This window comes from Chelonoidis abingdonii, chromosome 14 (assembly GCF_003597395.2).
Source record: "Chelonoidis abingdonii isolate Lonesome George chromosome 14, CheloAbing_2.0, whole genome shotgun sequence".
NCBI classification, from domain to species: Eukaryota; Metazoa; Chordata; order Testudines; family Testudinidae; genus Chelonoidis; species Chelonoidis abingdonii.
This window is the reverse complement of record NC_133782.1, coordinates 38,860,029-38,874,288: the sequence shown is the minus strand read 5'-3', so window position 1 is coordinate 38,874,288 and position 14,260 is coordinate 38,860,029. Positions and strand designations below refer to the sequence as shown.

Below are 14,260 nucleotides of genomic sequence, written 5' to 3'. Positions count from 1 at the left end.
TAACTCTTCCTCTTTCTGTTACTTACCGCCAATGTTGTGGCATGTTCTCTTAGCCATGTAACAGCTGCATCCATAGTTTGCAATATTCTACGTCTTAAACTTATTTCTCAAGTCTCCAGTCTCTGCCTTAGCCTTACATGGTCCATTCCATGTTTCTTCTCCACTATCTTTTATAAATTCATATGGACGTCCTATGCTGGCAACCTGGCATGTCCAGACCCTATCAAAAGCTGTGGGGATTTTCGGGGAGGGGCTAAGGGGTTTCCCTAGCATGTAGCTTTCTGCCATGTTAGATCATGATTCCTAGAAAGCACAGCTCACTTACTTACCAGATCAGCAGTAGGGGTCACCAGCATTGTCAGATAATGGCTGCATGTGTGTTCTCACTGCGTGCTGCACTGGCTCTGGCCAGATCGCCCGTCCAGCAAGCTCTGGACAAACTGCCCAGTAACCACAGACCCATTTATTAGCAAAGACACCCGGCCTGCTTTATTATTCATGAAGCACAGCTCTAGTATTCTGTAAACTCTGCAGAACCACTAGCACATGCATGCCCATCACAATGGATCAGCTCAGTCAGTGGCGACTTTCCACTGCCCCCTAGGCCAGCCAGAGACACTCCCTCTGAGACTCCATTTCATACATCAATATAAACAAGTTACATATTACCTCTCGGACGTAGTCAGTTACCACCCTCTGACGTAGTCCATTACCCCCGTCTGATGTGGTTAGTTACTCCCATCTTATGTGGTTAGTTATGACCCTCTACCTTGTACATGTTGGTTCAGCCAAAACCTCTCTAGTCATCACAGTCACCCTGACCTTATCTTTAGCAGGGGTCAGTATGTTCTTGTTATCTTTTAGTGATGGGATGTTTGTACCGTATTTGATATCAGTGTGTTCTGGTACCACACTTCTGGAATGTATTTGCATGTATCTGGTGTCTAGCACTTCTTAGGAATATGCGTATTTTTGCAGTCCCAGCTCTGTTCTTACCAAGTTCTATGAGCCGGCACATAGACAGAGCCGGCCATATGCTCACAGCTTGACTTTTGCTAACTTTGCTTTGTATTAGAAAGGTTTGGCCACCACTTTAGTTCAGGCTTCAAGCCTCACACCAGGTCTCTGATGCAAGGGCTTATGTCTCAGGTACCCTTTCTACTACAGCCGTGACTGAAGCCAGATGTGGTGGCCATCAGCGATAAATGAGAGAATAACATAAATAAATGGACAGGTAAATAAATGAAGGAATATAGAGAGAAATAAGAGAAGGAACAAATAAGCAAATGGATATGTACATGAATTTATAAACACATTTATAATAAAATGCATCAACACCTGGGGAGGCCCTAGCATGATCAGACAGTAAATGTAAAAAATCGGGATGGAGGTGGGGGGTAATAAGAGCCTATATAAGAAAAAGACCCCAAAATTGGGACTGTCCCTATAAAATTGGGACATCTGGTCACCCTAGGAGGCCCTGATCTCAGTCAGGATCTGGCAGCACCTGACACAATGGGGCTCTGATCTCTGTCAGGGTCTGTGCAGCACCCAGCACATTTGAAGATCTGACTTCAGTAAACCCTGGACGTTAGCATAATTCACACATTCATAGATTCTTAGATTCATAAATTTAAAGACCAGAAATAACTGTTAGACCATCCAGTCGGACCTCCTTTATATTTTTTCACCGGGTTGTGTGTGTTCAGTGAAAGCAACATTGGCTGACACTGGCTGATAAAAATCTCACCCTTCCAAGCCTGATACAGGAGGTCCGACTATCACAAGGATCCCTTCTGGCTTTGGACTCTAGAAATCGATGGGTGGGGCATAACTGCTGCCCCTCGTTTAAGATACATTGGAGAGACAAAACAAAGGCAAACATCCATCCAGAAAAGTGAATTATGTGGGTGCATGGCTTTGCTGGGTGTATTTTCAGTAAGGGGGGTTGTAAGGAGCAGGACAGAGAGATTGAAGGTGAAAGAAGCAGAGAGACTGAAAGAAGTTTCAGGCTGAGCTGCTGGCTGAAAGAGGACTGGAGCGGTGATCAAAGACACTCTCTCCTGTTGTTTGGTTCCTCCTGTTTTCAGGGAAATAGAACTTTGTATATTTTCTGTATATATGCAGGATTGCATCAAAGAAATTCCTGATTTAGTCCCCAAATTTCCCTCCTAATTGGAACTACATACTAGACCCTGAATATTTGGCTAACTGTTCGGGTCCTCAGCTGTAGCAATGACAGTGTACCACGCTGGTTTGTTACAGAGATGGAGCACAAGAATGGCACAGGGGTGACGGAGTTTGTGCTGCTGGGGCTATCCCAGACCCAGGAGATCCAGCTCTTCCTCTTCATCTTGTTCCTCGTCTTCTACTCTGTGATCCTCCCAGAAAACATCCTCATCATCCTCACCATCCGGGGAGACCCTCATCTGGGATCCCCCATGTATTTCTTCCTGGCCATCCTGGCCTTCCTGGACATCTGCTACTGCTCCGTCACCCCCCCAAAGATGCTGGCTGACTTCTTCTCCCACCACAAAATGATCTCCTATGGGGGCTGCATGGCCCAGATCTTCTTCATCCACTTTTTGGGGGCAGCTGAAGTCTTCCTGATCATGGGCATGGCCTTTGATAGGTATGTGGCCATCTGCCATCCCCTGCGCTATGCCAGCATGATGAGCAGGGAGGTCTGCTGTGCCCTTGTTGGGGCTGCTTGGGTCGGAGGCTTCATGCACTCTATCCTGCAGGTGGTGTTGATCATCCGGCTTCCATTCTGTGGCCCCAACGAGCTGGACAATTTCTTCTGTGACATCAGCCAGGTGATCAAACTGGCCTGCACTGACGTCTACATGCTGGAGTTGTTCATGTTCTTCAGCAGCGGCTTTTCCACCATGATGTGCTTCCTCATCTTGCTCATCTCCTATGTGGTGCTGCTGGTCCGGCTTTGGGTAGGTGACCCTTCAAAGGGGACGAGCAAAGTGGCTTCCACTTGTGTCACCCATGTCATCATCGTCTTCATCATGTTTAGCCCGGCCATCTACATCTACTGCCATCCCTTCCACACCTTCTTCCTGGACAAGGTGGTGTCTGTGTTCCACACCATGGTCTTCCCACTCATGAATCCCGTCATCTACACACTCAGGAACAAGGAGATCATCAGTGCCATGAAGAGGCTGCTGGGCAGACAGGGACTTTGCAGAGGGAAATAGAACAAAGTCAGAGTAAAGAAGTGGAGGATTTGGAATTTTTTCAGGGCATTTCTCTGTCTTGTGTTATACAGGATGTCAGACTACATTATCACAGCAGTCCCCTCTGGCCTCTTAACTGAAAAATCTTAGTGGGTTTATCAATGTGTGGGGCCAGAATCTGCATTGATTTACATCAGAATAAAACTGGAGTAATGCAGAAGAATCTATGAAGTAATGAAAGATCAAGTCTCATGTATCTATGGAGTAATTGTGGAGCAATTCTGTAGTGTCTGCTGAGAAACTCTGTAATAGCTAAGGAGCAATTTCGAAGTAGCTCTTTAATGTCTATGTACCAATGCTGTTAGACTATGAACTAATTTTCCATGTCAATGGAGTAACTTTCAAGTAAGTGTGTAGTATATGTGAACTAACATTGTAGTAATTTTGTTATACATATGGAGTAACTTGACTGTGTCTGGAGAAACTTAGTAGGAAATCTGTAGTATCTATGGAGTAACTATATAGTAACTCTGTATAAGCCATGGTGTAATTCTGCAAAAAATGTGGAATAAGTCTACAGTATTTTGGGGGTAACTGTAATATATACAGAGTAATTCTGTAGTATCTATATAGAAATAAAGTAGTACCTAAGGATTTATTCTTTCATATCCATGGAGTAACATTGTCATGATTCTGTCATATCAATGGAGGAACTCTGAATTACGTGTGGAGCAACACCGTAGTAACTGTAATGTCTATGGAATAAATATATACTAACCCTGTTGGATATATGGAATAATTATTTTGTATCTGTGAAGCAATTCTTTAGTAAATAAGTAGTATCTTGGGGAAAAACTGTAATTACTGTAAAGTATCTATTTAGTAAATTTATGAAGTCTGTTTAAGAACTTTGTAGCAAATCAGTATTATCTACGTAGTAACTTTGTTGTAACACTGTAGTATCTATGGAGTAATAACAAGGTAGTTATTTTGTCATATCCATGGAATAACTCTGTAGTATCTATAGATTAATAACAATGGAATAATTTTGTCATAACTGGGGAGTAGCTCTTCAGTATTTCTAAAGGAACTGTTCATTAGATGGGATTGTTTATTATATATGAGATACTCTAGATTATTTCTGGAGTATTTTATGAGTAATTACAGAGTTTACATCAGTTGTGAAGATTGGTGCATGAGAATTTCATCAAGAGAGCGGTGAGGGCTGAGAGAAGTTACCAAAGAACTGTCAATGTGTACCTATTTTTAAGAAAATAAAAAAATCCCTTTAAATGTAACCTTTCCTCTGTCCCATGTGACAACTTCTAGCAAGATTTCAAAGCTCCAGAGAGCAAAGCTGCTTCTTTTTCTATGTTTCCTTCTCCAATCTCCCTGCTTAAAAACATAGGACACTCCATCCCACAACTGGCATTAAGAGAACATGAAGTCTGCACAATTAAAGACTCACAATTCAGGAAAATGTAGCACTAACAGCCTTAACTCTGCCCCTATGAGTTAGATTTTCAAAGCCACCTAGGAATGTGGCTGCCCAGTTACCAGTATTTTTAATGAGATCAGGTAATCCATCTCCTTTAGATGCCTTTCACTATGCCACTCACAGATATGATATATCAGTGGTTTTCAGCCTGTGGTACATAGACCCCTCGAGGTCTGAAGACTACATCTAAGATTTCCAGTGAGGTCTGCACCTCCATTTTAAATATTTTAGAGGTTCACAAATGAAAAAAAGGTTGAAAACCACTATGATAGATACGGGATCAGATACTCAGCTGGATCAAACTTCCCAAGTTCCATTGAAATCATTCTTTCTACTAGAGTACCAGCTAAACAAGTAACCAAAGATCAGAGCCCCCATTGTGTCAGGAGCTGCACAGACCCTATTTGAGATCATGTCCCATTGTACCGGGGCCTGCACAGGCCCCAACCGAGATCAGGGCCCCCATTGTTCTGGGTGCTGCCTGTAACCAAACAAATATTGGGTTGTTCTTTGTGGTGTGCCCTATGTGTGCATGGAGAGTGAATGGCATCAGCTTGCCTGGTGGCTACTACAACTGGGTGAATCACTGAGTTTTCAGATCTCTGACAGTTTGGAAAAAGCAGAGGGGAGAAGAAATTGCATCAACCTGAACCGAGTTAAAAAAATCCAGAAAAAATTAAGGGAATTAGAAAATTGTGGGTAGGTTAGATGGAAATATTTCATTCAATGAAAAGTGAAAGGTCCAGGTTCAAGTCCCTCGTCTCCATGGTGTGAAGAAGGACCTGGAAGTTGGGTCTCCTGCTTTATAGCGGCACAGTTACGCCACTGGGCTATAGGATAAGCTGGTATGAGAATGTCTCCTATTGAAGCCATTGCATTATGGATTAATAGTTGGAGTGGAGGGGACTGGACCTTCTAATTCCCACCTTCAAGGCACATTCCTTGACAAATCAGGCTCTGGAGTGAGGCAGGTGCTGTTGCTTTCTTCCTTTAGCCCAAGGATTTCCTATCAAGTCAGATAACCCTTTTTTTTTTTTTTTTTGGTCAAAGCCCTTGGGTGAATTCATAGTAAATTCATGGATAGCTTTGGGTCACTGGAAACTGCATTTTTTGGCTCCAGTGTCTCCAGGACTTCAATTTAGGTCTCCTGGGCTCTGTCCACAGCTCAACTGGTGGTCGGGTCCAGCGGTTAGAACAGAATAGTGGGGTGCAGTGATTTAGAAAGGGCAGTTTGGGAGCCAGGACTCCTGGGTTCTATCCTGTCTCTGGGAGGGGAGTGGTGTCTAGTGGGTTAAAGTGGTTGGGGCTGAGACACAGAACTCCTGGGAGGGCATGGGGATCTAGTGGGGTCTGAGATCAGAGGCAGATTAGTCACTGGGATGACTTGACCTATCCCTGGTGGCCCCGGCCAACTTGGGGCCCCAGAACATACCACTGCCGGGTGGCAGAAGCCAAGAGCCCTGGTCATGGGATGGGGGAAGCCCCCACACCCAACCCCACTCCCCAGCAGCAGCACTGGGTGGGGCAGTTGAAGTGGGAAAACCCTAGTGTCCCAACTCCATTGTCAACACAAGCCGAGGAGTGGGGGAAGCCTCAGCCTAGCGTGTCCCAACTCTGTCCCCAGCAGAAGCTGGGAGGGGCAGGGGAAGCCCCCACTGCCCCATCCTCGGCTGAAGCTACAGGGTGGCAGGGGAAGCCCCCGCACCCAACCCCACTCTCTGGCCTAAGCGCCTGGTGGGTGGGGCAGGGGATGCCCTAGGAAACCAACCCAGGTCCCCTGCAGAAGCGCTGGGAGTGGCAGAGGAAGGCCCAACACCAGAATCCCTGACGCAACCCTGGGACTGGAGTACTTTTACTATCTACCGCAGCCTCAGGGCTCGGGGAGCTTTCACTCCCTGCTGCGGCCCTGGGGCCATGGCAGGAGGACAGAGCTTCTCTGGTCTTGAGGTCGCAGTGGGAGGGGGACAGACAGGAGAAAACAGGTTGTGGGGCCACAGTGGGAGGACCCTGGGTGGAACAGGGTGGGGCCCTAGGGAAGAGGCAGAAAGATGTGGGGCTGTGGGTGGGGATACAGGAGGAAGGGGCGAAATGGGCATGGGACTGTCACTGCAGGTGCAATTGCTCTGCCCCAGGGCCCAAGAAACCTTAATCTGCCTCTGGCTGGGAGCCAGGACTCCTGGGTTCCATCTCCAGCCCTGAAAAGGGATTAGGGTCTAGTAGTTAGAGCAGAGGACGTGGGAGGCCAGGCATCAAGCTATATTAAGCACTGGCTGTGTGACTTGGTTCATGTCCCTTTTCTCCCCTGTCCCCATGTTTCATTCCCAGTCCCCCACAGAAGGGGATCCTGCAGCACCCTCTGCTGGGGGGACATTGTCTTGCTAGAAGCCCACTGGCCTGTCCATTCTCCCTCCCCTTCCCACTCCCTTCAACCACCCATCCACCCACCTACCCCTCTTGGCAGCTGAGCTCCCAGCTCCCCCTGGAGTTGGTGAGTTTGTTCAGTGCTGAATTAAGTGAGCAGCAGCTGCATGCGCACGAGCACACACACACACACATACACACACTGCAGTGGGGATTGCTGGTGCCCGTCCCAGCCAGTGGGGATATAGCTGGGGGCTGCATGGCAGCAGGGAATGCAGATGCCACTCAGCTGAGCGCATGTCACTGTACCGAAGGCAACTCAGGGTGAGTCTCCACCACTTTCCCTCTTTCTCTTTTATTCCTCCTTTGTTCTCTCTCTGTCTCGCACGGTGCCCTCCATTGCCACCCACGGGTGCAGTTTCCCTACCCCCAGCCTCCTGCCAGCCAGGCATGGGCTGGAGGTAGTGCCAGCCTGCAGGATCCTGACAGGCCTGTAGTTCCAGTGCAAAGATGCACTGCCAGGGCATGAATTCACCAGTGCCCCCCACACGGCCCCTTCTACAGCCTGGGATCCAGCTTCTTCTCCTTCCTCCCGCCCCCCAAAAAAACTCCCATACATCCATATCCCAATGGCAGTGCCTCCTACGCCGGCCATTACAGCACAGCTGCACTGTGACCCACCCCCCCGGCTCTGCCGGTGCACCTCTCTCCCAACTCACAGCCCCTGCTACTCCAGCCCTGGCCTCTCCCCACCCACAGCTCTGCAGATGCCTCAGTCCCAACCAGCAACCTTCTGCCCACCTAGCTTCTCACCTGGGCTGCTCTGTGGCTTTGCCGAGTCCTGTCAGGACCATGCATAGGCAGAGGGACCACGTGGGGGGCACAGCACCCCGTGAGTCGCATGGAGATGTTGCCCCTCTCTGAGCCCTGATGTTATTCCGTCTCCTCTCTGCCGGAGCATCAGGCACAGCCAGGACACAAGGCCAGCCGAGGGGACATGATGGCAGAGAACAAGCTGAGCGTGGGAGGGCACCGAAGTGGGGACCTGGCTAGCTGCCACTGACTCCTTCTGCCCCACACACCCCTCCATCCTCTGGTACCCACGGATGTGACCCCGGGTTCCCCTCCCCAACTCCACTCATACTTTCCCCTCCTGACAAGCTGCCTCCGTTCAATGGCTGAGACGCTGCAATCCAGATTTCCAAAGGTAGTTAGGGGCATTCAGATGCAATGGGATTTTTCAGAAGCAGTTCAGGCACCAAACTCCCATTGGGTGCACCTGGATTAGGTGCCTAAATCCCTTTGGTGTTCTGGTCTCAAAACGACACAGCAAGTCTGTGGTAGAATAGGGAGTTGAACCCACAACCTAGGCTAGTGGCTTCACTCAGGGCTACCCTTAGACTGAGAGGCTGGTTACCGAGCTACATCTTTGCTCCCTGTGCATGTGTCCAGCGCGATGAGACAAGAGAACTGGACAGTGGTGACCACATTCGTCCTCCTGGGCTTGTCCCCTGCCTACGAAGTCCAGCTCATCCTCTTCTTCCTCTTCCTGCTCTTCTACATCATCGTCCTCCCGGGCAACGTCCTCATTATCCTCACTGTCTGGGGTGACCCCGGCCTGGGGTCCCCTATGTACTTCCTGTTGGCCAACCTGGCCTTCCTGGACATCTGTTACTGCTCGGTCACCCCCCCAAAGATGCTAGCTGACTTCTTCTCTCGCCACAAGACCATCTCCTATGGGGGCTGCATGGCCCAGATCTTCTTCCTCCACCTCCTAGGGGCAGCCGAAGCCTTTCTCCTTCTCACCATGGCTTATGACCGCTACGTGGCTGTCTGCCAGCCCTTGCGCTACACCAGTATGGTGAGCAGGGGGGTCTGCTGGGCCCTGGTGGGGGCATCTTGGGCAGGAGGCTTTATTCATGCCATTATCCTAGTAGGGTTGATCACCCAGCTCCCGTTCTGTGGCCCCAATGTCCTGGACAACTTCTTCTGCGATGTGCCTCAGGTGATCAAGCTGGCCTGCACTGACACTGCCCTGGCGGAGATCCTGACCTTCTCCAACAATGGGCTAGTCATACTGCTGTGCTTCCTTCTCCTCCTGGTCTCCTATTCCCTCCTCTTGCTCAAGCTCTGGGCATGCTCTCCCCGGAGCCAGAACAAAGTGGCCTCCACCTGCATCACCCACATGATCATCGTCTTTGTCATGTTTGTGCCAGCCATCTACATCTACTGCCTTCCCTTCCGTATTGTCCCGCTGGAGAAGGTGGTAGCCGTGCTGCACACTGTGGTCTTCCCCCTCACCAACCCCATGATCTACACCCTCAGGAACAAGGAGGTGAAGTTGGCCATGAGGAGGATGGTTGGCAGATATGGGTCTTGGGGAAGGGAACTGAGCAAGTAATCATAGAAAATTGCAGACTTTGGGAATGTTTCTTGTATCTCTCCCTCTCTCATATGTACTTTATCTCCCTGTGTATCCTCTTACTCTTATATTGCAGTATCAGAAGGAATGCTTACCTTGGAAAGTTCCTGGTGCTAATACAATTAATTGAAATCCCATATCTCTCTTTATTAGTTTTGATCTTATTCCTGTTGGTTTCGTTCAGAGCTTTCTTTTGATGCAGAGAGCTGTATAATAATTTTAAAATGTTTCTACTCAGCTCCAAATCATGATTGGTTACATATATTTTAAGTGATCTCAGCAATAAAAATATACAGCTCTTTTAAATAAATATGCATTAATAATAACCATATGTATAAAGTAACCTAACTGAATATCAATATATTTGATAATACGTATTAATAATCATGACTATAAAAATCTAAATAATATTGTTAATCTTTTGCAAACATGTTTTGATTACAATAATATTTATAAATCATCCAAATACTGTTCCAATTCCTTATAAACATTTATGAATAGTAAATACATTGTTTACAGCTCAATTTACTGTTATTTCAAACTGTTTATATACATTTATTTAAAGCAATCAGTGTGTTTATAAAGTAATCTGACAACACTTCAATCAGTTTCCTAAGTGTTTATTAGAAGCAATCACATTATCAGTCAAAGAGCATTTCATTCAGTTCACACACACCCATTAAAAGCAATCAGGGTATTTACGGCAATCTAGTCTCATTTTTTCCTACTTATACACATTAATTAAGAGCAGATCTTTATAAGCATTTTTATTGATAAGAAGAGGAATAATTAAATGCAAATCTTTACTAACCTTCTTCTTCTTCTCCCTAGCCCCAACTATATGTGGTTGGCTCTTTTCAGCCTGGAAAAGAGACGACCAAGAGATCTAGACACTCATGACAGATGTGATGAAAGTAAATAAGGAAGTGTTATTTACTCCTGTTCTGTACAGAATGTGTGAGAAAAACGAGTTCTCACTCTGAGGTTGGTTGCAACATGCCAGAGGCAGCTTTATTTTCTTTAACACTTGCAAGGGGAGAGTACTCAGGGGCAGGGGTTCCCCTCCCGAGGCAGGTCTCCATTAGATAAACAGGGCAAGTATTTATACCTTTTGTTACATACAGTAATGATCAACAACTGCATTTTGTTTATACATATTCCTTCCTGATATTCTACTTTTCTCAGCAGTTCTTGCTATAGTCTGCATTCCATTCTTATCTAACGCAAGGTCAAAACAACCTTTCTTACAGTTCTTTTTAACTTGCCTGCATTAAAGGCTCACATTATTAAATAGAAGAGTTAGCCTGACTCTTGCTTTTCCTGGAAGACTAAGATGTCTGCGCTTTTCCCAACTTCCACAAGAAGAACTAAGGGTCACCAAATTAAATTAATAGACAGCAGGTTTAAAACAAACAAAAGGAAGTATTTCTTCAACAACGCAGTTAACCTGTGGAACTCCTTACCAGAGGATGTTGGGAAGACCAAGACTATAACAGGGTTTAAAAATGAACTAGGTAAATTCACGGAGGATAGGTCCATCAGTATCTATTAGCCAGGATGGGCAGGGAGGTGTCCCTAGCCTCTGTTTGCCACAAGCTGGGAATGGGCGACAGGGGATAATCACTTGATGGTTACCTGTTCTGTTCATTCTCTCTGGGGCACCTGGCATGGGCCACTGTCGGAAGACAGCATAGTGAGCTAGATGGCTCTTTGGTCTGACCCAGTATGGCCATTCTTATAGTCTAATAACCTGTGTGTGCTGTTATACACACACATTGGTAATGCTAGTATATTTACAAACCAATCGAATGGTGCCTTCATCTGTTTATACACATTCATTAACAGTATTCTCACTTTTATAGCTCATTAGAAATAACCCTGGATCCTTTCATAAATATAAATCAAGAATTAGGTTGGCATAGCAACCTCACTGAAATTAGATCTCTGTGTCAATAAACATGAATTATATGAATTAATAGGTGCAGAGATATCTTAATAACAGCATTTTATTAAATAAATAAACAAATTTAAACGAGTACAATTTCGATCTCATTATTACTGCTTAGATTTCGACATAAATGCGTATTTCTCCTTATTTTATCTTTACAAACTATAAGATCAGATGACAAAGAATATAGATATTAGTACTTGTGTAATTAATAATAATAAATAATTTCTTTTGTGATAGCAAAAAGGAGTCAATTGTTATTATTTCAAAGCTTGCTCTGTCTAATTTTCATTCAAGCCAGTTGGGATTATATTAGAAAAGAGATTTTATTTTTTACAGAATCCAAATTGTACTATTTATTTGCAAAATCAAATGCTTTCCAGATGAAAGATTGTTACCAAGTTCAATAAAAAGCAGTCACCAACTATGATCATTTACATAGCGCAAAAGCTCAGAGAAAAATGAACTTTTAACATTTATATTTCCTATCCCACCAGGTGGGATAACTGTTCCCTGCAGAGTCACAGATCTCTGTTAATGTTATTTTATTAATGATCTTTTATTAATAATGGCTAGTTATGAATGTTAATCATAATACTGGCTCCTGATGAATGAATTATAACAAATGGCAACAAATCAATTGATAACTGATGTGTGTTCATTATTTGATAATGGATGGATGGCCATTAACTGATCATTAATCCAGAACAATTGGTATTCATGCTGATTAATATGATTGTGTAAGCGGGGGAATGGTCCCGCTATTGTGGGGAACTTTTCTGGCTTCTGCGCTACCCCGGTGAAGTGGGCTAGCGAAAGGATCTGAGTCCTCGCTCCCACTTCCTTTATCCAGAGGCCTCCCTGCCCTTGAGGACTCCCCTGCCACTCTCCTGTCTGGCAGAGTCCTTGTAACCCCAACAAGGCTGGGCCCAGGATTCCTGGGGGGGCTCAACCCCCAACCCTGCTGTGGTCACCTAGGACAGGGGGTAGAGTGTCCTCACTCCGGGGTACTCTCTTTGCACTGTGCACCTCCCTGACCCACTGATCACATCATACAATTTAAAGCAAATACAAGTTATTTAACTAACAATTAATTAAAAAAAAGAATAAGAAAAAATGGAAAAGGTTAAAGGAAAACACATCACCCTGCTCTGTGGCAGAGAACATCACAAACAGTCTCTCTGGAATGTCAGGGCAGTTCACAATCTGTTCCTTGTAGGTCCCAGGCCTCCTTCTCAGGCCCGGGCTGTGCTGCAGGGACGCTGCGGGTTGGACACTTGTTCTGACGGTGGCCACACACTCTCAGGCTCTGGGAGGCAGGATCCTTCTCCCCAGTGTCACCCCTGCCCTGTCAGGGTTACGATCCCCCTCCAAGTCTGGCCTGCAGGGCCTCTTGGCTGAGGTGTCTCCCTGTGCTGGGCCCACTGTCCAGGGTCCCCTTTGCTCTCCCCAGCTGCTCACCGCACCCAGGTCCACACTGCCTCAGCATGGCTGCTGCTGCTGCTGCTCTGCCTTCAACTCCCTGGGCTGCTTCTCTGGCCTCTCTGGCTCCAGTTGCTGTAGCTCTGCTCCCAGGGCAGGTTTGCTCTGCAGGCTGCTCCTGTGACTCTGCTTTGAGCTCTCACCTGCTTCCTGGGCTGCTTGTCTGGCCCCTCTGGCTCTGGTTGCTGCAGCTCCCCTCCCAGGGTAGGTCTGCTCTGCAGGCTGCTTCTGTGACTCTCTCTCAGCTCTCACCTGCTTCCTGGGCTGCTTGTCTGGCCCCTCTAGCTCTGGTTGCTGCAGCTTCCCTCCCAGGGCAGGTCTCTGTCTCTGGGCTGTGCTCTGGCTTTTTGTGCTGCAGCTCTGCTCCCAGCAGCTTAGCTTGGGCCCCTGCTCTCTCCTTAGCTCGGCTCCACTCTGTCTGACCCAGGAAATTCCAGCTCACATAGAGGAGGGGACCCACCCTGGCCTTCTGTCTCCTTGATTAGCCTGCCCGCCCTATCAGTCAGGCTGATCTGGAGCATTGGCCTCTCGCCATTGTTCCTGGGGACAGTCAATCTCAGGGTTCTGATTTGCCATCGATCCCTCCCCTTTTAGTGCTGGGAGCTAGCAACCAAACACCCCCACTGAATGTTAGTAAGGGGATAACAGTCCCCTTACAATTGCAACATATTGATGTGATCATTCCCCTCTATTCAGCACCGGTGAGGCCACATCTGGAGTCCTGTGTCCAGTTCTGGGCCCCTCACCACAAGAAGGATGTGGAAAAATTGGAAAGAGTCCAGCAGAGGGCAACAAAAATGATTAGGGGGCTGGAGCACATGACTCATGAGGAGAGGCTGAGGCATGGGTGCTGACTCCGTGGGTGCTCCAGGGCTGGAGCACCCGGGGGAAAAAATGATGGGTGCTGAACACCCACCGGCAGGTCCCCTATCAGCGCTTCTCCCTCCCTTCCCAGACCTCCCTCCTGCCAAAATCAGCTGTTTGTGGCATGCAGGAGGCTGGGGGAAGGAGGAGGAGAGAAGATGTGGCATGTTTGGGGGAGGGGCCAGAAAGGGATGGGAAGATGTGTAGCAGGGGTTGGAAGAGGTGGGGTGGAGTCACGGCAGGGGTGTGGCCTTGAGGGAAGGGGCGGAGTCAGGGCAGGGCCTGGGGCACAGCTGGTGCTGGTCGAGCACCCCCCGGCACAATGGAAAGTTGGTGCCTCTAGGCTGAGGGAAGTGGGATTGTTTAGTCTGCAGAAGAGAAGAGTGAGGGAGGATTTGATAGCTGCTTTCAACAAACCGAAAGGGGGTTCTAAAAAGGATGGATCTAGACTGTTCTCAGTGGTAGCAGATGACAGAACAAGAAGCAGTGGTCTCAAGTTG

General features: G+C 47.2%; 2 protein-coding genes across 2 annotated transcripts; both read left to right on the top strand.

Annotated features, from left to right (window-relative positions):
* The first annotated feature begins 2,267 nt into the window (after window positions 1–2,267).
* LOC116830773 (olfactory receptor 4M1-like) lies at window positions 2,268–3,206 on the top strand. Its single transcript, XM_032790419.1, has one exon. The coding sequence runs from the start codon at window positions 2,268–2,270 to the stop codon at window positions 3,204–3,206; it is 939 nt and encodes a 312-aa protein (XP_032646310.1).
* Window positions 3,207–8,500: 5,294 nt separating this feature from the next.
* Window positions 8,501–9,445, top strand: LOC116830787 (olfactory receptor 4N2-like). The gene has a single exon (XM_032790432.1). It carries the CDS (start codon window positions 8,501–8,503, stop codon window positions 9,443–9,445), a length of 945 nt encoding a protein of 314 aa, XP_032646323.1.
* The last annotated feature ends 4,815 nt before the right edge of the window (window positions 9,446–14,260 follow it).